Source organism: Hemiscyllium ocellatum, chromosome 1 (assembly GCF_020745735.1).
Source record: "Hemiscyllium ocellatum isolate sHemOce1 chromosome 1, sHemOce1.pat.X.cur, whole genome shotgun sequence".
NCBI classification, from domain to species: Eukaryota; Metazoa; Chordata; class Chondrichthyes; order Orectolobiformes; family Hemiscylliidae; genus Hemiscyllium; species Hemiscyllium ocellatum.
The window spans coordinates 141,633,672-141,657,834 of NC_083401.1; the positions used below are offsets into that span (position 1 = coordinate 141,633,672).

The 24,163-nt window shown below is 41.8% G+C and overlaps 1 protein-coding gene and 1 long non-coding RNA gene across 3 annotated transcripts in view; one reads left to right on the top strand and one right to left on the bottom strand.

Moving 5' to 3' along the window:
- The window catches only part of LOC132820421 (uncharacterized), a 30,408-nt gene extending 25,918 nt beyond the window's left edge, over window positions 1-4,490 (bottom strand). The window contains exons 1-2 of one of the 2 annotated variants that reach the window (XR_009645197.1): window positions 4,153-4,490; window positions 3,210-3,455 (exon numbers count right to left, since the gene is read on the bottom strand). This is a non-coding gene — a long non-coding RNA (uncharacterized LOC132820421). Of the gene's footprint in view, window positions 1-3,209; window positions 3,456-4,152 lie in introns of those variants that run through there. The other variant, XR_009645196.1, reaches the window with a different exon arrangement.
- Window positions 3,433-24,060, top strand: LOC132820416 (arylsulfatase J-like). Its single transcript, XM_060832526.1, has 2 exons — window positions 3,433-4,410; window positions 22,258-24,060. Exons 1-2 carry the CDS (start codon window positions 4,109-4,111, stop codon window positions 23,627-23,629), a joined length of 1,674 nt encoding a protein of 557 aa, XP_060688509.1. The 5' UTR covers window positions 3,433-4,108; the 3' UTR covers window positions 23,630-24,060.
- Window positions 24,061-24,163: the final 103 nt, after the last annotated feature.

Sequence of the window (24,163 nt, forward strand, 5' to 3'; positions counted from 1 at the left end):
TGACCTGGACATTGGAAATGGTAGGAAATGAGCACCTCGCTTTATAGGCGGGGACCTAAAGGTCCTGTTGGAAAGGATAGTGCAGAGGTGTGGATTCCTCTCCCATTATATCTAGCAATGTAGAACATGACAGTACAACATACCAGCCTGGTCTGAGCTTACCAATGAGGTCAAACAGTCTCAGCCATCTGGAGGAATGCACATCACTGTCAGTGGGAACAAAATTGTAGGATGAATGTCCACTCTGGTGACATAAGTGCAACCAGCTTCTGTCCGATACCTCACACTCACTCTATCTCTGCTACTGCACCCACTTCCCACCAAAGCTTATGCTCTACCACTCTTACTTTTTGCCTATGACATCTCATCACCCACCCCAAGCTGCAATGGCCCTCTGTTATCTTTCGCTCAGGACACTTCCCATCTGCACCAAAGGTGCCACCCACTTTCATCTCCCGCAATACTTACAGGGTGAAATCCAGCCTGCAAAAGGGCAAAAAGACTGACATTCAGCTCCTCACCCTTTATGTGGCCAGCATCCTGACTCTGACAGTCAAAAGTAAGCACTCAACTATTCCGATGCTACTTTCTAGCACCTGGCCTATAGCCTTGCATGTCTTGTCTTTGCACATGCACATCTAAATGCTTCTTAAATTTCATGAGGATTTCTATCTCTACCATGCTTACAGGCAGCAATTTCCAAATTCTCACCACCTTCTGGGTGAAAATTATTTTCCTCACATCCCCCTAAACATCCTGCCCCTTATCGTAAACCTATGTACTCTGATCATTGATCACTCCACCAAGGGGAACTATTTCTTCCTGCCTACCCTATTTATGCCCCTCAATTTTATACATCTCAATCATGTTCACCTTAATATCCTCTGCTCCAAAGATAATAACCTAGTCTATCCAATCTCTCTTCACAGCTAAAGCTCTTTATTCCAGCAATATCCTGGTAAATCTCCTCTGTTCTCTCTCCAGTACTATCATGTCTTTCTTAAAATGTGGATTCCAGATTTAATGTTGATTCAATGTTCAGTTTTTTTATGCCAGTGGCATTATTTTATGTCAAAACCTTTTTTACGGATAACAACTAGAACAGGAAACATGGCATTTGGGGTCAACAAAAAAAGAGATAAACACAACCGGAACCATGTTAAGTTACTGACCTCCTCCCCTCTGGAGATCTTCCATCCACAACTTTATAATCCACCATACACATCCCACTTCCATCTTTATTTCCTAAAATCCACAAACAGGACTGCTCAGCAGACCCATTATTTTAGCTGTCCCTGCCACAGTGAACTGACTTCTTCCCGTGATGACACTATTTTTTCTCCCCTTGTTCAGTCTCTTTGTGATTTTTCTGATGCTTTACATCAGTTCCACAGATGGCAGCTTTCCAGCCCTAGCTGCCTCTTTCTCACCATGGATATGCAATCCCTTGACATGCTCACCCCATCAGGATGATCTGAAGATCTCCAACTTCTTCCTTGAAAGGAACCCAAAACAGTCTACATCCACCACCACCCTCCTTCATCTAGCTGCGCTAACTCTCACTTTGAACAATTTCTCCTTGAACTTGTCTCACTTTCTCCAAAGTCAAACATGTGGCTGTGAGTACAAGCATGGGTCCCAGTTCTGCCTGTCTCTTTGTGGGGTATGTTCCTCAGCAGTCCTACTTGAGTCTGCCACAAGTCTTTCTCCAATATATTGATGATGCAGCCATTTAACAAATGACAGGCTATCAATTGACTCAAGGCAAGACAGAGATCTGCTTTTGAGGAGGAAGTCCCACTTATGAGGGCTGCAAGTGCATTAGATGACTGGTAGCTCTTGACCCCCAGCAGTACAAGTTGAATAGTGCTCACTGTTGGAACTACAGCTGCTCCATGGAAAGGAACAGCCAATGGAGGCCTGATCAAAGGTAAGCTCAGGCTGTTGGCAGGGTCTAGCTGATAGGACCCAGGGAAAGGAGTGAGAGACAGTGAGGGCTGGCTTACTGAAACAGGATAGGGGAAGGGATAAAGGAAATATGAGCTTAAAGGAGAATGCCTCTGATGGGCATACAGCAAGCGGCCCCCACTTCCTTTACACTAAATCACCTTCAAATGTGCTGGAAAGGCACCATAAGCTCTCTCCCAATACGTTTATCCCTTGGACTTACTTTTAGTTGAAGGTGGGGAAAAACATAGAAGACAGAGTTTGTGATCTGAAGTTGTTGAACTCAATGCTGAATCCAGAAAATGAGATACTGTCTCACTAGCTTACACTGGGCTTCTCTGGAATACTGCAATAGATCCAGGGTAGAATATATTGCTCTTTCAATGTTTTATTATGTGTTTATTTTAAGGTAATAAGAACAAAATTATAAACCTAGATCAAAGCATTGAAAGGGGGCACTTCCATTGGGAGAATAGTAAACATAAAGGCAGTAATTCCCTGTTTAAAGGCAACATACTGGAAATTTGAAACAAACAGAGAATGCTGGAGAAACTCAGCAAATGTGGCAACATCCATGAAGAAAGAAAAGGTTAATATTTCGAGCCCAGAATGACTTCTCCAGAACTGCTCTTCTGAAGTTTCTGAGTTTATCCAGTGTTCTCTGCATTTATCCTCAATCACTAGTGAATGTTGTGGCAAGGAGCAGCCACAGAGCAGAAATAAAGAGAATCCCCATGAATATTGTGTTAAAATGGGATGGACAGAAAGATATTATCACAGGTGGGCAACTATATCATTTGGATAGACATCAATTATTACTATGAACACCAGTTTGACACAAGTTGACATTTTTGTTAGAAGAGGGTGCATGATGATTGATTCTGATTCATTTTATTTAGAGATTCAGTTTTATGGGAACAAATCCACTGACAGCAACTAAAAGATGCTTTCACTTATTTTCTTCAGCTGCAAACTACTGAAGGTGTTTGCTCATCATTTTTCTCACTTATTGATTTAATTTGGGAACAAAGCTGTCCACCTCTCTGGGGTCAATACCCAATAGATGCAGATCAAGATGCTCTTGTCTGTTACCTTGGTAGAGGCTGGAAGAATATTTGTTTTGTCAGGTTATTGCTGAAAGTATCAGAGAAAGATGGCATAGACACACTGCAGATTTAAAATACGAATGGAGTTCCATTGCTAATTGATGTACAGGAAACAAAAAGGTTTAAAAAAAGAGCTACACTCCAGCCTTAAATAAGTAATTTCATTTGTGCTATTTTATTTGTGTTTTCAAGCAATTTTAATTGTGTTATGAAGTGCATGTATTCACGCAGTGAAGTGATTTTATTTGTGCTGTGAAGTTCTGTTATTTCACTTGGCAGAATATTGAATCCAGTCGGTATGCACAGAGAACTTCAGGCCTCTTATGGACCACACTGTACATTCTGCTGTCCCCATCCAGGAAGTCCCTGAGTCGCAATTCCAGAGTCCATCCCCCTCTCGCACTGTTTAAAAGAAGCACACGACCCAACTCTGCAACTCGTTGAACGGTAAGGCGGTGTCCTACTGCACACGGAGTGGCTTGGGATGGGGGTGCGGTGGAGAGCTGGGTGGACCGGTGTGATCTGAGCGGGGTGACTGGAGCCACGCTTGACCGCCTCGCTGAGCCGCTGAAGGGGGCTGGGACCTTCCTGAGGTGTTTGTCACCAGGCAAAGGCGGTGCTGCAGCGGCTCGGAGCCTGGTGCCCGGTGGAGCAGCTCCCCCACCACCCCCACACCCACCTCAGAAGACAGCCGACCCTGGTGAATGAAGGGAGGTGGGCGGAGGGCGGGCAATGCCGAGGATCGGTTCGACCGAAAGGGAGAGGCGAGCGACCCCAGTACCGAGTGTAGCAGCAGCACTGGAGCCCAGCATGGTGAAGGAAAACCCGCTGCAAATCCCCACGCCACCCTGCATTGCTCTATCCCCCTGTGCCTGGCTTCTCCTCCAAACAAACTAACCGCTCTCTTGCTGATGTTCCCCAAAGCCCCGGCTCCATTCCCGCCGATGTCAGTCACAGTGATAGAGTGCTCCAGGACCTGACCTCTCCAGTCAACCGAGTGGGGGGGAGGGGGGGGTCCAAATAAAAAGGAAACTAAAAACTTCGCCGTCTCCGTCATGATCGGTGCCCTGGCTGGGTTTTCAGTGGCGAGTTTACTGACCTTCGGTTACTTGTCCTGGGACTGGCTGGAACCTGAACTCCAAGCCCCGGGTTTGCAGGATCCCGACAGCAAGACCGCCTCCAGACCGCACATCATCTTCATCCTCGCTGACGACCAGGGCTTCCACGATGTGGGCTACCACGGCTCCGAGATCCACACCCCGACCCTGGACAGACTTGCTGCGCAAGGAGTTAAGTTGGAGAACTACTACATCCAGCCCATCTGCACCCCGTCCAGGAGCCAGCTCATGACAGGCCGGTTAAGTATTGAGCACGTCCCGTTTTGCAGATTCCTGCCCCTGACTACTTGCCCGCTCACTTTGTCAGGTCACTCCTCGCCTTGCACGCTGCCGCCAAGAATTGCAAGGCAGTCAACAGCTAGGTGCGGTTAATAATGGGACCTGCAGGTGAAGTTATAAAACCTGCCGGAACCCTGCTAATGTGCTGAAATATATATTTTCTTCTGGATTACAAGTTATAAAGAATCCACAGTGTGTGGTAAGACATAAAAGCATGGCTCTTTAAAACATGTCCTCTTTACGAGGTGTTGACAGAAGAGGTAAATGTAATTTGTTTGATTTATTATTTTCTGTAATCCTTCACAGCAAGTACTGGAGAGAGGTATCCTCCATATCTTATGGAAATGTCCTCCCTCTATGATTTTTACAAAGAGGAGTTATTCTCCCTGTGGCAGTCAGAAAGATGAGTATGTCGGCCTTTCCCCCTCAGGGTCTGAATACTAACGTATGCAAACAATGGCTTCATTGTACAGAGCTTGGTCAGCCCCAATCTCAACCACTGTAACCAGAATGGAGACTAAACGTCAGGAAAGGTTTGTTGGATTTGGAAATGATGTACAGCTTAGATCCAGCAGAATGATAACAGTGCTTAAGGGGTTAACTTCGCAAACTCCTGCCCTGCTGATTAGCCAACTTGTTGTCCATGGCTATGTTCAAGGAGAACAGTGCAAGGATAGGGGTCTGGTCAGAGAACAGGGGAAACCACATTGTGCATTTTTACATAAATAAAAGCAAAATACTGAAGATGCTGGAAATCTGAAATAAAAAAAATGAAGTGCTTGAGAACCTCAGCAGTTCTGACATCATCTGTGGAGAATTGATTTGACTTCTTCAGAGCTCATTCTCACACCGGGTTCAATTTGCAGTTCAAAGGGATAGTGGGATGAAGTGGGAAGGAGGGATATTGGCATCTTTGATAGTTTCAATCCAGCTGCTGGCCATGGCTTCAAGCATGGCCACTCCATTAATGCCCACCACTGTGCAATTCCATCACCAGTTAGCAGCTGATACCTGAATTCTACCTGTAAGGGAGAGGAGAGGACATTGCAACGATGGGGTGGGGGTGCGGAGTTGGTTCAATCCACTTGAGGCCCAGTTGAATGGCTGACAATGTGTGCAAGCCATGAAATGCAGATCACAGCAAAGCAAAGTGCATGAGGATGAGTTGAATGTGGGCCAGGGTCAAGTCAGGTGAAGAAAGTGGGATGTGCACAGTAGACGCTATGTTGACAGTGGGAGAAACCATGCAAATGTCAGCAGACAGAGGAAGCGTGTGCACACTGTTCTTACTGTGTGTCAGGAGTTACAGTATTCTAGTGAATTTACGTTGCATTTCCTCCAAGGCCAAAATATCTTTCTAAAGATGTGCCCAGAACTGAATACTTCTGAGGGAAGTTCAAGAGAATTACTTTTAACTGCTTGTATTCTTCCCTTTGAGATGCAAAGGCTAGCATTCCATTGCCCTTTGTATACATGTAAATATATATCCATGACATTCAATGACCGTAGGAGTACTTGGACTCCTAAGTCTCTTTAAAGCTCCACTGTTTCCAGCTTGTCACTGTTCAGGAAACACTCTGTTTTAAACTTTATACATACAAAATAAATGACCTCACAATTAATAACATTGAAATCCAGTTGCCATAGTCTTACCCATTTACTTAATCTATTACTATAAGTTTGAAGTTTGTTTTTAGATTAGATTATTTACAGCGTGGAAATAGGCCCTTCGGCCCAACAAGTCCACACCGACCCACAACCATTCCCTTGCACCTAACACTACAGGCAATGTAGCATGGCCAATTCACATAACCTGCACATTTTTGGACTGTGGGAGGAAACCAGAGCACCCGGAGGAAACCCAGGCAGATACGGGGAGAATGCGCAAACTCCACACAGAGAGTTGCCTGAGGCGGGAGTTGAACCCGGGTCTCATTAATGTGAGACAGCAGTGCTAACCACTGTGCCACCGTGCCGTAGAAACTTTAGAAATTTAATCAGGTTTCTTAAGCATGATCTTCCAACTACATTGATAATATTGACAACCATACTTGTGAATAACTTGGATATTTGGCAGCCCTGCATCGAAATCATTACAAAATAGCAAGCAGTTGAGGCCAGTGTTGTATGTTACTGTTGCCATCCTGTCACTTAGAGTACTTGCCCATCATTGTTACACTCTGCCAGTCAGTCACTCTCCTGAATACAGGTAAATCAATTCCAACTTCACGAGTTTTAAATTTAGCTAACGAACCTTATGAGATACTTTATCAAATGTCTTTGCAATCCGCGTCAAAGAATCCATTGATATTCACTTGATTACTGTGTTAGTTATAACTATAGAAATTTAATCAGGTTTCTTAAGCATGATCTACCCTTTTCAAATCCATTTTGGCTCACTCCAATCAGTTGAAAATGCTCAGTCACTCCAACATTGTTTTAGTACCTTGTAATTTGGTGACAACATAATAACTAAAAAGGGCGATAACTCTTTGATTTCCTTTTCTCACCCTGTTTAAACTAGTATAGTAACTTGTGCAATTTTCAATCAGTAGCAATCACTCCTTATTTAAAAGAAGATTAAAAATCCAAAACTCTTGCCTTTTTTTTTAATCCTTAGATGAAAACCGTCTGATCTTGGCTACTTGTCATTTTTTAGTAACATTATTTAGTAACAGGTTTGTTAATTTTATGATGTTAATTTTGGTGAGTTCCACCAACTCCCCCACCACCAACTCCCATCCCTAATTTGGTACTGGTTTCTTGGAAAATCCACAATGCTGTCCTTATCCTCTCCTGTAATACTGATAAAAAGTAATCTTACACATGCCCTCCTTTTTCTCATTTTGATTTATATTATCACCAGTTTTTAAATGGCTCATGTTGCTGTTAGTTACCCTCTTTATATAAATGTAAAAGATTTGTATCATGATTTTGGCATCCAATTACTTTTGTAGCTCATGCTCTCTGTTTAGTAACCCTTTGCTTTTTTTTGTAACTCTCCCATTAACTAGGTTGAATGATTTTTCTTTCCTTTACATTTTTTTTCATTTTATGTTGTCCCTTACCTCTCTAATTGTGCACACCAGTTTCTTTTTAACAAGTAGAACTGTTGTCCCTTAGGATTACAAATTGGCTCAGTATCAGATTGTACTTCCACTTCTGTGAAGGGCCTTGGGCAATTTGCAACATAAAAGTTGGTTCAAAAATGAGAAATAGAGTATTTTTGGCAGCCCTACTTAAAATGCTAAATTCTGAACTAAAGGTGCATCAGTTCAGAATGCACATTTTTAAAGTATTTATGAGAAGGAATGGAGATTGTGGTAGAATGTAACATGAAGTAAATGAGTAATATACCAACAAAATTGAACAGTGTGATGCTGGAAAATCACAGCCAGTCAGGCAGCATCTGAGGAGCAGGAGAATCGACATTTCGGGCATAAGTCCTTCATCAGGAATTGAAGGAATATACCAACAAAGCCTCATTTTAGATAACTAAGTTTCAATGCCAATAGAAAACATGATGAAAAAGCAATACTAATCTTACAGCCCAGAGTACTAGGGTCTTCAAACAGAATGCATGAGGAGTATATCAGTTTTCATGGAGTAGTAAATCCATTAATAGCTCATCCTCATTGAATCTTGGATAGTCTTAGACATCACCTTTTTGAGCAGAATTTATCATTAATGTGTATTATGAGGACTTATCAGTTCTCTTCAGGAGAACTTCAACCACTTCCATTCATTTTTACATCCCAATGATTTAACATTGTTTTATAAATCTCTCAAGACATTTTAGTGATGCAGCAAGATGCTGCTTGCAAGTTGGCTTGTCGCAAAAAGATGCAGGATAACACTTGCATTGCTCTCAAACAGCTGGTTTCTTGTTCATGATATGACTGACTGCCAAGTAGTTGCTCAATGCTTTCCAAGTCAGGAGCTGACCAAGGAGGAGTCTCAGAAGAGGATTAAAAGTAGAATTTCCCAACCTGAAAATTATGTTGCATAAGTTTTAAGAAGTGGAACAAAAATGAGTAATTAGACTAGGAAACTTGGATCTCATTCCAAGTCTTGGCTGAGCTATCACCTCCTGTTAGGTGGCCTACATAGACTGAGGCACGAGGTGCAATGTTAAGTTAAAATCAAATATTTGTTTCAAAGCTGCACTTTACACTCTGGTGAAGGTATTGCCAGTACACAGAGAATGATATTAGGAATTATCAGAAGTCATTCACTTGTATTGTCAGATAGACCATGAGACTAATTCCACTGACTGAAGCTAAGTTTTTCATGCTGGAACTAATAAGTTGTAAATATCAACCAGAGCTACTTGTACTTTCGATTGTCTATTTCAGGAAATCAACCAGTGTGGCAAACTGACTGTATATCTTTAAAATTCCCACAAGCAATCAGCTTTTATTTTATTCATTCTCAGGATGTAGGCTATGTGGCATTTCTGGCCCATCCTTAATTCTCCTTGAAAAGACAGAAGCGAGGGGGCTTCTTGAACTGCTGCAGTCCTTGGAATGTAGGAACACCCAAGATGTTGATGGGTTTTGACTCAATGAAGAAATGGTGATATAGTTCCAAATCAGAATGGCTTGGAAGGAAACTTACAGCTATGTTTTCCCATGGATCTGCCCTTGGCCTTGTAGGTTTCAGAGGTGATGGAAGATGCATCTCAAGAGCCTTCAGTAAGTTGTTGCAGTCCATTTTCTAAATGGTACAAACTGCTAAGATGATGCATCCACAGTAGAGAGAGTGAATGCTGAAGTTGCTGGATGGGGCATCCATCAAGCAGTCCACTTTGTCCTGGGTGGTATTAAGCTGTATGAGTGCTGTTGGAGCTGCACTCATCCAGACAAGTGGGGAGTATTTTATCATGTTCTTGACTTGTGCTTTGTAAATAGGCTTTGAAGAGACAGGTGATGAGCTACCCAATCCAGAACTCCCAGTCTTTTATTTGCTCTTGTGGCCGCGGTATTTATATGGCTGCTTCAATTACGTTTGTGGTTAATGGTGACCCCAAGAATGTTGATAGTGGAGGATTCAGGAATTTTCATGCTGTTGAGTATCTAACTTTGAGAGGTGGGTACACTCTGTAGAGAATTTGTGAGACTACACTCGGGGTATTTCTGCACTGTAGTGGTCACCCCATGTAAAGAAGAGTGTGAATGCATTGGAAGCAATTCAGAGAAGATTTACCAGACTAATACCTGGAATTTGAAAGTTATCTTCTGAGGAAAGGTTGGACAAGAGTAGATTTGTATTGTTGACTTGATTGAAACGTTTAAGAGTTGAGAGACTGGTGCTGGAAGAGCACAGCAGGTCAGGCAGCATTCAAGGAGCAGAGAATCAAACTTCCTGATGAAGGGCTTATGCCCGTAACGTTGATTCTCCTGCTCCTCAGATGCTGCCTGACTTGCTATGCTTTTCCAGCACCATACTCAGGACTCTGATCCCCAGCATCTGCAGTTCTCACTTTCTCCTGAAATGTTTAAGATCCTGAGAGAACTGCACAGTATAGATATGGGCAAGATATTTCCTCTTATAGGAGAAGCTATGAATATATCTATTGACAAATTATGCATTGCCCATTCAAAACAAGTGAGAAAAAACGTCTTTCTCTCAGAGGATTGTAGGTCTTTGGAACCGCTTCCTTAGTGTCACTAGCGTCTCCATGTGTCAAAGAGGGTATCGGGTTTTCAACAGATTGTTGTACCTGCTGAGCCATTCTCCTACCTCAGCAGCAGCCACCTCTCCTAGCAAGGCTGTTGAGTTTCCAGAGCTTCTAGCCCAGTGAGCAGGCCAACTGCTTGCTCTTCTTAATGGGACACAACTTCAGAGGTGGATAGGCTTTCACAGGGAGGATTATTTCATGGGCTGACTCTCCTGCCATATTTGGACTCAGGGCACTGATTTTCACCATGCTGGAGAGAGGCTCCATTGCAGCAAAACTACTGGAGAAGCCAGGAGTTCCAAATCCCACTCTAAAATCCAGCATCTCGCATTTTTGTTTGAGGTAGGATTGGGCATGGGCCATGGTTCAAGCTTGTGTGGTCTCAGTGGGAGTTGGCAAATTAAAAACTAGAAGACTTGTAGGAAAGGTTTCTTAAAAACAGCAAGTTAAGAATTAAGTAAATCAGATAGAGATGCTGGGCCAGGTGATTAGATTACTTACAGTGTGCAAACAGGCCCTTCGGCCCAACAAGTCCACACCGACCCGCCGAAGCACAACCCACCCAGACCCCTACATTTACCCCTTACCTAACACTACGGGCAATTTAGCATGGACAATTCACCTGACCCGCACATCTTTGGACTGTGGGAGGAAACCGGAGCACCCGGAGGAAACCCACGCAGACACGGGGAGAACGTGCAAACTCCATACAGTCAGTCGCCTGAGTCGGGAATTGAACCGGGTCTCAGGTGCTGTGAGACAGCAGTGCTAACTACTGTGCCACCGTGCCGCTCCTGATGTGTTGTACCTGCATGACGTGGGAGCTGGTGGACCCCATTGTGGTCTACATAGTGACCACATCTGGAGCAAGTCTTGTTTACTTGAGGAACTCCAACTCAGAGTTGATGAGCTGGAGTCTGAGCTTCAAATATTGCAACACATGTGAGAGGTGGAAAGTTACCTGAATGCTGTGTTTCGGGAGGCAATCGTACCCCATAGATTAGCTACCACAAATTTAGTCAGTGGCCAGGGACAGGAGGGTGTGACTATGAGCGAGGCAGTTAGAGAGATCCAGGAGGTAATGTTGAAGAAGCCTCAGCCTTTGAGCTTGTCTAACGGGTTTGAAATTCTTGCTCCATGTGTAGATGAGAGTGGGGGCTGCAGGGACGCTAATCAACTAACCACAGCACTGTGGTACAGGGAGCCTTTCAAAAGATTAGAATAGATTAGATTAGATTCGAAGGGTGAAAAGAGAAATATGGTTGTAATCAGGGATTGTATAGTCAGGAGAATAGACACTGTTCTTTGTGTCTAGGATTGAGAGTACCGAAGGTGTGTTGCTTACCTGATGCCTGAATTCAGGATATCTCATCTGGGATGCAGAGGAACTTGGAATGGGAGGGGAAAGATCCAGTTGTTGTGGTCCATCTCCAGATTACAACCTGAGCCATGAGCTAAGAGGATTAAGATTAATATTAGAGAGGTAAACATGTAGCCGAAAGGTTGGTGTGGGAGAAATGGGTTTGAATTCATGTGACATTGGCACCAGTACTGAGGAAGGAGGGAGCTGTTCCAATTGGACAGGCTCCCTGTGAATCATGCTGGGACCCGAATCCTGGCGAATTGCATAACAAGGGCTGTGGATAGGGCTTTAAACTAAATAGTAGGAGGTCGGGTTCAGTTGTAGGTTACAAATGGGCAGATTGTTACCAGAAAATGAAAGGAAAGGACAGAATGTGTGAATGTCTAGTAGCACCAAGGAAGGATAAAAGTGTAGGGAAACTTGATAATAGAACAAAGTTAAATGCTTTGTATTATAATGGACTCCCCCATCCAGCGAAAAGACCTTGTCTATCTGCCCTGTCCATGACCTCTATAAGGTCACCCCTCAGCCTCCGATGCTCCAAGGAAAACAGCCTCAGCCTATTTAACCTCTCCTTATAGCTCAAACCATCCAACCCTGGCAACATCCTTGCAAATCTTTCCTGAACCTTTTCAGGTTTCACAATATCCTTCTGGTAGGAGGGAGACCAGAATTGCACATAATATTCCAAAAGTGGCCTCACCAATGTCCTGTATAGCTGCAAAATGACCTCCCAACTCCTACACTCAATGCTCTGACCAATAAAGAAAAGCATATCACTATCCTATCTATCTGGGACTCCATGGTATGATAGAGAATTTGTTAATGGGCAGGAAACAGCTAGTGGGAATAAGAACTTCTTTTTCAGGTTGGTGATCAGTGGGGTTCCATAGGGATCAGTACTGGGACTGCAACTGTGTACAAAATATATTAATGATTTAGAGGAAGGAAGTGACTACTGCAGGTAAATTTGCAGAGGATGTAAAGCTATGTGAAAAGCAATCTGTGAGAGGGATACAAAAAGCTTGCAGATGCATTTTGATAGAATAGGTAAAGTGGGTAAAAAAAAGTATAATGCGGCAAAGTGTGAAGTTATTAATTTTAGGAAGGAGAAAAAAACAAACAGTATTACTTAAATGGAGAAAGCGTAGAAGGCTGCAATGCAAAGAGACTTGGGAGTACTTGTGAACGAAACACAGAAAGCTAGCACACCAATACATGAGGTAATCAGGAATGCTAATTTTTACTTCAAGAGGTTTGGAGTATAACAGCAGAGAAGCTTTAGTGCAACTGTACAGGGTGAGATCTCATCCGGAGTATTGTGTGCGCTTTTGAGAAAAGATATTATTTAATTGCAAGCAGTTCAGAAATGGTTCACTCAGATGATGTCCAGTAATGGGAAGATTGTCTTATAAGTCAAGATTAAACAGGTTGGGACGCTATTCACTATTTGATACTGGAGTAGAACTATTTGATACTGGAGTAGAACTAGGCCATTTAGCCCATTGAGTTTGCTCCACCATTCGATTCCGGCTGATACTGGAGTTTAGGAGAATGAGAGGTAATCTTATTGAAACACATACAATTCTTAAGGGGCTTGACAGGATACATGCTAAGATGTTTCCCCTCATGGGAGAGTCTGGAACCAAAGAGCATAGTCTCAGAATTAAGGGGTGCCGATTTAAGACTGAGATGAGGAGGATTTTTTTTCAGAAGGTTCTGAGTCTTTGGAACTCCTTACCACAGAGAGCTGTGAGTACAGAGTCCTTGTGCATATTTAAGGCTGGCACAGATAGATTCTTAATCTGTAGGGAAATTGAGGGTTATGTGGACGTGAGGAGTATCCAATCATATTGAATGGTGGAGCAGGCTCGAGGGGCTGAATGGCCTGTTCTTGTTCCTATTGCTGATGGTCTTATGGTAATTTTGGAACTGTGAACACTGTGCCTGGGTACACCTTTTCTCCTCCCTGTTGGCTAGCCTAGATTTAGCTGACGCTAATGCCCTCCGCTCTACTAAAAATGGGAAAGTGCAGGTAGATGTTTCTCAATATCAGGTTAGCAGAGCTGGCACTTTTCCCACCTATGCCTACCCAACCCGAAAGAGAAGATGAAAGCCGAGGACTCTCGCTTGGTTCGAGTGACGGAGTCCTGAAGTCTGTGGCAAAATCCAGGTTGCTAACTTCACTTCAGTCTCCACAGATGTTATCCAAGCTGCCAGTCCTAACATTTTCCATTTTTATTTATTGACTTAGTTTCCACTTTGTTTGAAACAGGTGTTGTGGTGTTTGGTAATAGCACAGTTTTGGCATCTTAAAAATGTCTATCTTCCAACTGTAAATAAATCTGGCCAAATTGTGAGCACTATGCACATTGATATAGTGGTTTTCTATTTTCCAGCTTTTGAGCTAATGGGAGAAATGCTCTCCAGTAGATAGTACATTGTGATTTTGATTGTTTCTTTCAAGCTGAACGTGGAAACCCAGGGCATAAATAACAAACAATAAAATCCTAAGTGAGTAGGGGAAGTTCGGAATTAGTTTTGGCAAATAGCTGCCCTATACCAATGCTTTTGTTTAAGCTAAGTTCTAGTTGTTTAGAATATAAAATAAGCATTTACTTTTTACAACCATGTACACATTGGTGAGAAGCAGTTGTCAGAGTAATACAATTACAGAAGACTGATTGTATCTGGACATTGTCTGACATACTAAAAGTACCAAACAAACATTTAAAAAGTAACCATGTTGATCCGTTTCTCCTGAAACACTAATTTTCTTATCAGAACCTAATATGTTGCAGGCTAGCATTATTTAGGTGTTTTTTTAAAATCAAGTTTTTACTGCCTACCCCATCTCTTTGAGGCCCATAATAAGGAACACATTTTGGACCTATGCCAATAAAATTCCACATCTATTACAGCACCATTAGTTAAACCAGAAAGTGTAGAATGGGTTTTAGCTTTCAAATATGCAGAAATGTCAGACAGAATGAAGTACATTCAACAAAGCTAAGCTGATTCTTTTCACACAGATTCATTTAACTACATTCTTTTCAGCCTACTAAATGCTCCAGTTTAGTATGGGAATAGTTCCAAATAGTTTGTGTTCTGACTGAACATATCAAAAGTATTGCACATAAATGGATCCTGTAAAAGGGAATTTTATTTCATTAGGGACAAGAGGGAGGAGAACAATTACAGTAAAAGCTTGTAGTTGTCTTATCTCTGTTTTTTACCAGAAGTGTAACTAATGACTTTCTGCAGTGTTATCAGGAAAGCTTTCTCTGCAGTGTTGACAATGATATCACAACTGAAATACTTCCATGGAAACATTAACCCAAACCTAAAGCTGCCATCATCTGGAATGTGAAACAATGAATGTAATAACACCAGACTCTGTTAGAAAGCCAGAGGTTCTGTGGTGCAACATTTTTTAAGCTATCAATCCAGATGATGATAACAAAGTCAGCTTTGATCTTTTCAATTCAATTTTAATGAGATTTTATTCATCCACATGCTTGAACAAGTATGATTTTTGCTTTGATTTATTATTGTCACATGTACCTAGACACAGTGAAAAGTTTTGTTTTGTGTGCAGTTCAGGCTGATAATACCATACAAAGTGCATTAGGGTAATAGAACAGAGCAAAGGATATATTGCTATGGTTGCAAAGATGGTGCACAAAGAGTGAGGTCAACATTAAATTGAAACTTGAGAGGTGCCATTTAAATGTCTAATAGCAGTAAGGAAGAAGCTGTTCTAGAATCTGTTAGTCTGTATTTTTAAGCCTTTTCTCTATCTTTTGCCAATGGAAGAGGTTGGAAAAGATTATAACCGGGATGGGAGGGGTCTTTGATTATGTTGGCTGCCTTTCTGAGGAGTATAGGTGGAGTCAATGGATGGAAGGTTGGCTTGTGTGATGGACTGGGCTGTGTTCACAATTCTCTGTAATTTCTTATGGTCCTGGACAGAGCAGTTGTCCTACCAAGCTGTGATGCATCCAGATAGGGATCTTTCTATGATGCATCTATGAAAATTGGTAAGAGTCTTCGCGGCACAGTTCAATATAATATCAGTATAGGTTGTAGGAGCTGCAGTGAGAAATAGTCTTGCACACCCATGCAGAGGTGAAGCCCAAGCCAAAAAAAATGGAAAGAACTGCGGATACTGGAAATCAGAAAGGAAAACAGAAACTGCTGGTTCTGAAGAAGGGTCACAGGACCTGAAATGTTAACCTTGATTTCTCTCCACAGATGCTGTCAGACCTGCTGAGCTTTTCCAGCAATTTCTGTTTTTTGCTTCTGAAGCCTTGTAAATCAATTCTCACACAAACAAGGATGGATGCATCAGCAGGAAGGAGTGGAAATTCAGGCTGCCATTGGGGGCTGTTGAGAATGATTAGAAACACTGGGATCACAAGAAGTAGAAACCAGAATAGACAGTTCAGCCCATTGATCCAACCATCAGGGTGGGAGAATTGAGAACCAATCACACTGACAGGGAGGAGGGAAAGTTCAAGGTAGGGAAGGTTCAAGCTTAATAAGGAAATAAACAAAAATAAATAATGCTACTATGCCAGGTCTCCTCTGAGTCCTTCCAATATTAGTTTTCATAGACATACTCAACACCTTTTAAGATTTCAGGGCCTGGAAATAAATTCCTGTCAGAGTTTGAATTACAAAACAGGATCCTGACATGTGAATATTTACAAGGCCCTTAGCAGCCAATGGTTATACCCTCCTGAAACCAGAGAATGAAATACAATTTGGACAGATCCTGACCGGTGTGAGAAGGTCTCCGCCCCTATTTTACGCACATGCTCTACTTCTGCCTGAGGGTTGGTGAAGGGTGGCTGGGTGTGCACAAATCCCAGCTTTGCTTTGTGAAATTTGTGCCTTGTTGACGAAAAGACACATCTTATTGACATTTTTCATCTTCCCCTCATCTGGACATTTGACATGCAAATGAAAGGATAAGATAAAAAACCTTGTCAAAATATGTCTTTTTTTCCAGCTCTATTCAATTTCTGTATTAGCAAACAGCTGCTGGGAAATCATTCAATGTGAATATTAATGGGATTCTAAGTTATCCTTGTAAGAGGCTGTTTTGCATAATCGGTTGACGGACTTAACCCTTTTATTTCTTGGAGTATAATTCTGTTTATATGCTTTACCATTCAAACATCAAAATTTATACAGTAAGCTTTCAAGGTGAGAACTTCTGAAGGAAAAAGATGAACAGAAAGTGAACAAGTAAACCTCAAACATAAGGCCCTTGAGAACAGTGTGAGCTGGGTTGTCCTCTTTGTATTTTTTTTCCATCTGGGTTAAGGTTCACCTGTATTTTTGTGCCTTGACATGGCATGAATTAAGAAGAAAAACATCCATTGCTTCTTCACTGCTTAATCCTGTTAGATTTGGTTATACTTATCAAATGCATGTATTTGGTGTCAGCAGAAAGTTTTAACATCACTGGAATTAGCCCTCTAATTATAATTTATCTGTAAACACCAATGCTGTCTTTGCAACTCTCCACTGTTAATTTTGAGAACTTGCAGACAACTGGAAAGATGAAAGAAAAAACAGGAAATTGCATCAGTGGAACAAAGCAAATTCTGATAGCATCACTTGGAAAAGAGTCTTACTGTTCCAAGGAACGTTTTGCATGTTGCCTAAAATTAGAGAACACGGAAACTTAAAGTTCAAGATACATGCAGTGGTTTCATTCTCAAAATTTGAAAGACTGTTCCTGAAATAACACCAGAGAGGCTGGTATCATGTCACCAAGTCACCCTTTTATTTAAATGTCACATTTCTGAAGACTTCCCATTTTCCAGCTGTCCCTTTACCTGAGAACATCTGCCCCCAATCAGCTTTTGAACGTTCTTACCTAATACCGTCAAAATTGGCCTTTCTCCAATTTGTGACTTCAACCTTTAGATCTGGTCCATGCTTTTCCTTTACTATTACAAAGCTAATAGAATTATGGTCACTGACCCCAAAGTGCTCCTCCACTGACACGTCAGTCATCTGTCCTGCTTTATTTCCCAACAGTAGGTTAAGTTCTGTACCTTCTCTAGTAGGTGCATCCACATATCAAATCAGAAAATTTCTTTGTACGCACTTAACAAATTCCTCTCCATCTAAACCCTTAACACTATGGCATTCCCAGTCTGTGTTTGGAAAGTTAAAATCCCCTACCATAACTACTCAATTATTCTTACAGATAACTGAGATCTCCTTACAAATTTGTTTTGATATTTCCCTCTGATTATTAGGGGTCAATAATACAATCCCAATAAGTTGATCATCCCTTTCTTATTTCTTAGTTTCATCCAAATAACTTGCCTGGATGCATTTTCAGGAATCTCCTCCCTCAGTACATCTGTAATGCTATATGGACTTTAATAAGGCATTCGACAAGGTTCCCCATGGGAGACTGGTTAGCATGGTTAGATGTCATGGAATACAGGAAGAACTAGCCATTTGGCTAGAAAACTGACTCAAAGGTAGAAGACAGAGGGTGGTGGTGGAAGGTTGTTTTTCAGACAGGAGGCCTGTGACCAGTGGAGTGCCACAAGGATTGGTGCTGGTCCACTACTTTTCATCATTTATATAAATGATTTGGATATGAACATAGAAGGTAAAGTTAGTAAGTTTGCAGATGACACCAAAACTGGAAGTGTAGAGGATAGCGAAGAAGGTTACCTCAGATTACAATGGATCTTGATCAGATGGGCCAATGAGCTGAGAACTGGCAGATGGAGTTTAATTGAGGTAAATGTGAGGTGCTGCAGGACTTATACATTTAATGGTAAGGTCCTAGGGAGTGTTGCTGAACAAAGAGACCTTGGAGTGCCGGTTCATAGCTCCTTGAAAGTAGATTCACATGTAAATAGGATAGTGAAGGCGGTGTTTGGTATGCTTTCCTTTATTGGCCAGAGTATTGAGTACAGGAGTTGGGAGGTCATATTGCGGCTGTGCAGGTGATTGGTTAGGCCACTGTTGTAATATCGCATGCAATCCTGGTCTCCTTCCTATTGGAAAGATGTTGTGAAACTTGAAAGGTTTTAGAAAAGATTTACAAGGATGTTGCCAGGGTTGGAGGATTTGAGCTACAGGGAGAGGTTGAATAGGCTGAGGCTGTTTTCCCTGGACCATTGGAGACTGAGGTGTGACCTTATAGAGGTTTATAAAATTATGAGGGGCACGAATAGGATAAATAGTAAAAGTCTTTTCCCTGGTGTTGTGGAGTGCAGAACTAGAGGGCATAGGTTTAAGGTGAGAGGGAAAAGATATAAAAGAGACCTAAGGGGCAACGTTTTCCCGCAGATGGTGGTACGTGTATGGAATAAGCTGCCAGAGGATGTGGTGGAGGCTAGTACATATGCAACATTTAAAAGGCAAATGGATGGGTGTATCAATAGGAAGGGTTTAGAGGGATATGGGCCAGGTGCTGGCAGGTGGGACAAGAATAGGTTGGGATATCTGGTCAGTATGGACAAGTTGGACTGAAGGATCTGTGTCCATGCTGTACGTCTCTATGACTTTATGTTATGACACGTATCCAGCTAGCTCAGCACCAGCTCCTAGAGTGACAAGAATCTCTGACATTCTGTTCTTTTCTTCTTTTTCTGTTTCTTTTCTTTTTTTCTGACACTTCTGGTTTTTTTTGTTTAACCCCACACTACCGCCTAACTGCAGTAGTGCTTATTTTTTCCCCAGCACCCATGTTGTGTGTGTGCAGGTGTGAGACACAGTGAAAGACACAAGGTGCACAAATCTTTATTCAAATTTCCACCGCCAGGAAGAAAGGAAACACCCGAGTGGCCAGTGACAGGCAGTGCCCTTCACCTCAAAGCACAATGCTGTGTGATCAGACACTCTGTTCTTTTTTTTTTCATCAACCCTTGAATGGTATTAATATCTAGTGCCTCAGGGAATGTCAGGCTCCTAATAACAGAAAAAGCTGCGGATTCATATGCTGTCAGGAGAATTACACATTGCCTTTCATTTGCTCCAATGCCATTTGCCGGGAAAAAAATAATGCTTTCTGACACTTTTTTTTATGATCCAGTTAGGGATAACATGAAAGGGTTGATTTAATTGGGGCTCGTTTACATAGGTAAATTAGTTGAATTACAGGTATCTCTGGTAACTCAATTTCGGTATGTGCTGTTGCAAAGCCCCAGTTCTGATGAAAAGCTAGCAAACAATAAGGTCAAAGCTTCAATTGGAATTGAAAGAACTCCACAGAGATTGGTATCCCGTTACCAAATCACCCTTCGTTTACATGTCCGTGACACTAACATTGAAATAACTCCACAGAGGCCGGAATCCTGTCACCAAGTCATCCTTCATTTATATGTGGAGAGTCCTTGACCCTGATCCAGCTCCCTCAGAGCCAGTTCTCAGAGTGAACAGAACCCCTGACACTCCTGTTTGTTATTTTTAGAGCCAGCTCTCAGAGTATCAACATATCTGACACTCCTCTTTTTTTTTCCTTTTCTTTGTTTTTTATTTTTACCCCCACACTACTGCAGTTAGGCAGTAGTGTGGGGGTAAAAATAAAAAAAAGAGGAGTGTCTGATATATTTTTAATTTTTTTTCATCCAGTTCCCTCAGAGGCAGCTCTCACAGTGAACAGAACACCTGTCACTCCTGTTCTTTTTTTCTCCTTTTACCCCCACACCACCGCCTAACTGCAGTCGTGCTTGTTTTTTTCACAGCACCTGTGTTGTGTGTGTGCAGGTGTGAGACACAGTGAAAGACACAAGGTGCACAAATTTGTATTCAAATTTCCACCACCAGGAAGAAAGGAAACACCTGAGTGGCCAGTGACAGGCAGTGCCCTTCATATCAAAGGGCAATGCTGTGTGATCAGACACTCTGTTTTTTTTTCATCAACCCTTGAAAGGTATTAATATCCAGTGCCTCAGGGAAGGTCAGGCTCCTAATAACAGAAAAAGCAGCGGATGCATATGCTGTCAGGAGAATTACACATTGCCTTTCATTTGCTCCAATGCCATTTGCCCTGAAAAAAAATTGCATTCTGACACTCTGTTCTTATCTGTCCACCAGGACTCTCTGATTGGACCAGTTAACAGCCCCAATCAGGGAACTCATATTTTATGATGTCCACCTAGCTGATCTTGTTCCAATCACTACAGTTCTGGCACCACAGAGTTACTTTTGAAAGTAATTTGATTAATGTAAATTTAAGTTCAAGTTCTAATGGGGAGTCACTTTGTGAGTTGCCTGCAGATTAATTGTTCAAATTCCATTTGCTCCTATTTCTTTTCACTTCATGTAAATCAAATGTAGAAAGATAGTAATTAACACAACTACAACCCCCCCTGCTAAGAATGCTTTCTTCAGGCTTCTGCATGTCTCCTTGCCTTGCAAGTTAATGTGGAAACTCTAGATGAGTTGCTACAGCAACAGAACATCACCTTCTTGAGAAAATGAATTTCTGGCTACCCTTGGTCCTTTGAGGGAGTTCTCTAAAAATGCAGTATTTGTAACTGGTCTGAAAAGACAAGGTAATTTACAAGTATCTCATCCAATTAACAGGAATGAAACAGTGCATCATTCACACTTTCAATTCAGTTGTTGGTTTATTAATGGATTAAGCCCTTAGATCTCAATATGAATTTTGCTGAGAGGGTAATGGTGTAGCTGGAAAGGCTTTTTGCTATTTATGTGCAAATTAGCCAACAACTTCCAGTGACTGCTTTCAGGAATCTGATTTTAGCCAAATAATTTTTCACAGTTCACATTTGTTGAAACTTGTTCTTTTCACACAGACACCTAATATGTAATAATTTCTCACATTTCTTAAGCATTAAAAAAAACCCCGTGTCCCTAAGACCCCCAGATGACTCAGCATTGTCCTCCATAAACTGTGGCCTTCTGATAATCTCTGAAAACTGTTCTAAACAGCTTGAGTCCTCCTTCCATCTGTTTATTTCCAGTGTTGTGTCAGTCTACACATTTCTTCCTAATGCACTAATTTAATCATTCTGATAAAGCAATTTCTTAGTTGCATTTGTTCTGACCCTGAACTTTACCTAATTCTCAACATCAGAGGAAATGGGTGACTTTGCTCAGGTGACTTTGCTCAATGAACACGATTTTGCCAACCTTAGCTTACATTGTTCTTATTGTCCTGACCACATATTCTTGTTCTTATGTAAGCAGAGGTATATAGCATCTGATGAGATTCTTAACAACATGCATTGTGACCTGTCCTGTGGGAGTTGGGATGACATCTAAAGTTGCTGTCCAAATTTCTTATGCTCTTTCATGAGCTATGTGAAAATGGCATCAAATTTCATGATGTGCCTATACTAACATCAAAAATACAAACAAAGCTCACCACAGAAAGTTAAGATTCCACTCGAAATGCTACTTTTACCAGTATGGTATATCGTAATGCATTATTAGTGTTTCTGCAGATCATTGCCTAAAAGTGTGGTGCTGGAAAAGCGCAGCATTTGAGGAGCAGGAGGGTCGATGTTTTGAGCATGAGCCCTTCATCAGGAACCTGATGCCCGAACAGCTGTGCTTTTCCAGCACCACACTTTTCAACTCTGCTCTCCAGTATCTGCAGTCCTCACTTCGTCCTTTGTACAGATTATTGCCTGGCAAGATAATCATTTACTGCTCACAGCAGAACCTGGTCCAAATTATTGTGTCTATACATTGGAGATATATTACACAGTGAAATGGATTGATATTGTCTTCTTTTATTTCATTTTGTAGGTACCAGATACACACAGGACTTCAGCACTCTATCATAAGGGCTGGGCAGCCTAATTGTATACCCCTTGCCAATGTAACACTACCTCAAAAACTTCAAGAAGCTGGCTACTCAACACATATGATTGGAAAATGGCATCTAGGCTTTTATAAAAAGGAGTGTCTTCCTACACGAAAAGGATTTGATACCTTTTTTGGATCACTTACTGGAAGTGGTGATTATTACACCCACGATATCTGCGATGGACCCAAGAGTTGTGGCTTTGACTTGCATAAGGATGAAAATGTAGCTTGGGAGTACCGAGCTCACTCTTATTCAACCTTCCTGTATACCCAAAAAGCAATTGATATTTTGGAATTGCACAACCCTAAAGAGCCAATCTTTCTCTACATAGCTTTCCAAGCTGTACACACACCTCTGCAGGTACCTAAAAAGTACCTGGGCCGGTACTTGTCAATTGAGAATATAGGCCGGCGGAGATATGCTGCTATGGTTACGTGTTTGGATGAGGCAGTGAATAACATTACAAAGGCATTAAAAAAATATGGCTACTATGACAATACTGTGATAATCTATTCCTCAGACAACGGAGGCCAACCATTAGCTGGGGGGAGCAACTGGCCACTTCGTGGGCGGAAAGGAACTTACTGGGAAGGAGGAATTCGTGGTATTGGCTTTGTCCATAGTCCTCTAATAAAAAACAAAGGGAGTGTGAGTCAAGGATTGATGCACATTACAGACTGGTACCCGACTCTAGTGACACTGGCAGAGGGAGAACTTGAGGAGAATTTGGGACTTGATGGATATGATGTATGGGAAACAATCAGTGAAGGTAAACCTTCTCCACGGACTGATATACTGCATAACATTGATCCTCTTTACACACGTGTTAAAACCAGATCACCTCATGATGGATTTGGAATTTGGGACACAGCTATCCAGGCAGCAATCCGAGTTAGAGATTGGAAATTACTCACCGGGAACCCAGGCTTCAGTGACTGGATCCCACCTCAAACCTTCCCAAATTTTGGCGGGAAGTGGTGGAATCTTGAAAGAATAATATGGGCCAAAGGAAAATCGGTTTGGCTGTTTAACATTACAGCTGATCCGTATGAAAGAGTTGACCTTTCTCAGCAGTATCCTGAGGTTGTCAAAAGGTTGCTGTTGAGACTTGCACAGTATAACAAAACTGCAGTTCCTGTCAAGTACCCACCAAAAGACCCAAGAAGCAATCCTAATCTCAATGGTGGTGCTTGGGTGCCATGGGACAATGGGGATGATGAGGAAAATAACCAAATTAATAGCAATGCAGGAGAAAGGCCCTGCAACATCTGTAATACCATACTACGTTTCAAAAAACCCGTTTGGGGTTAATGCTCACTTTAGAAATTTAAGTTATATAAAAGAAATATGTCTAATTAGTGCTATGATAGCACTTTACACTTTAAAAATGGTGCTAGTATTAGTAATTTGTGATATATCAGCAATAAATTAATGTACAATCTGGGGAGGGTGTTTTATCTTCCCTGCCACCCTCACAGGACCAACAGATAATTAATGAGGGCTGCTCGGGAGAAGGACAGGGCCTCCCTCCCTCTGCACTTCACTCACCAGTATCGTGAGATACAGGGTGAAAGCTGTAAATATGTCTTTATTTTTACAGAATGCATAGATTTGTATCAGCAGAAATCCAAGACATCCCTTTCTTCTCAGGTGTACTTAAAAATATATTTTTGCTAGCATTTGGGTCAAGTTTGGGAACATGTGTTTCTAATGATAATGTTTATATCAGATTTCTAATTGAATTTCTACACAAAATAAAAAAAAATTGTGTCTTCAACCTTGGAGATTTTAACAGTGTGATCTCATTTTAATGCTGTTGGTCAAATTAGGTTTAGTTAGGTTTTA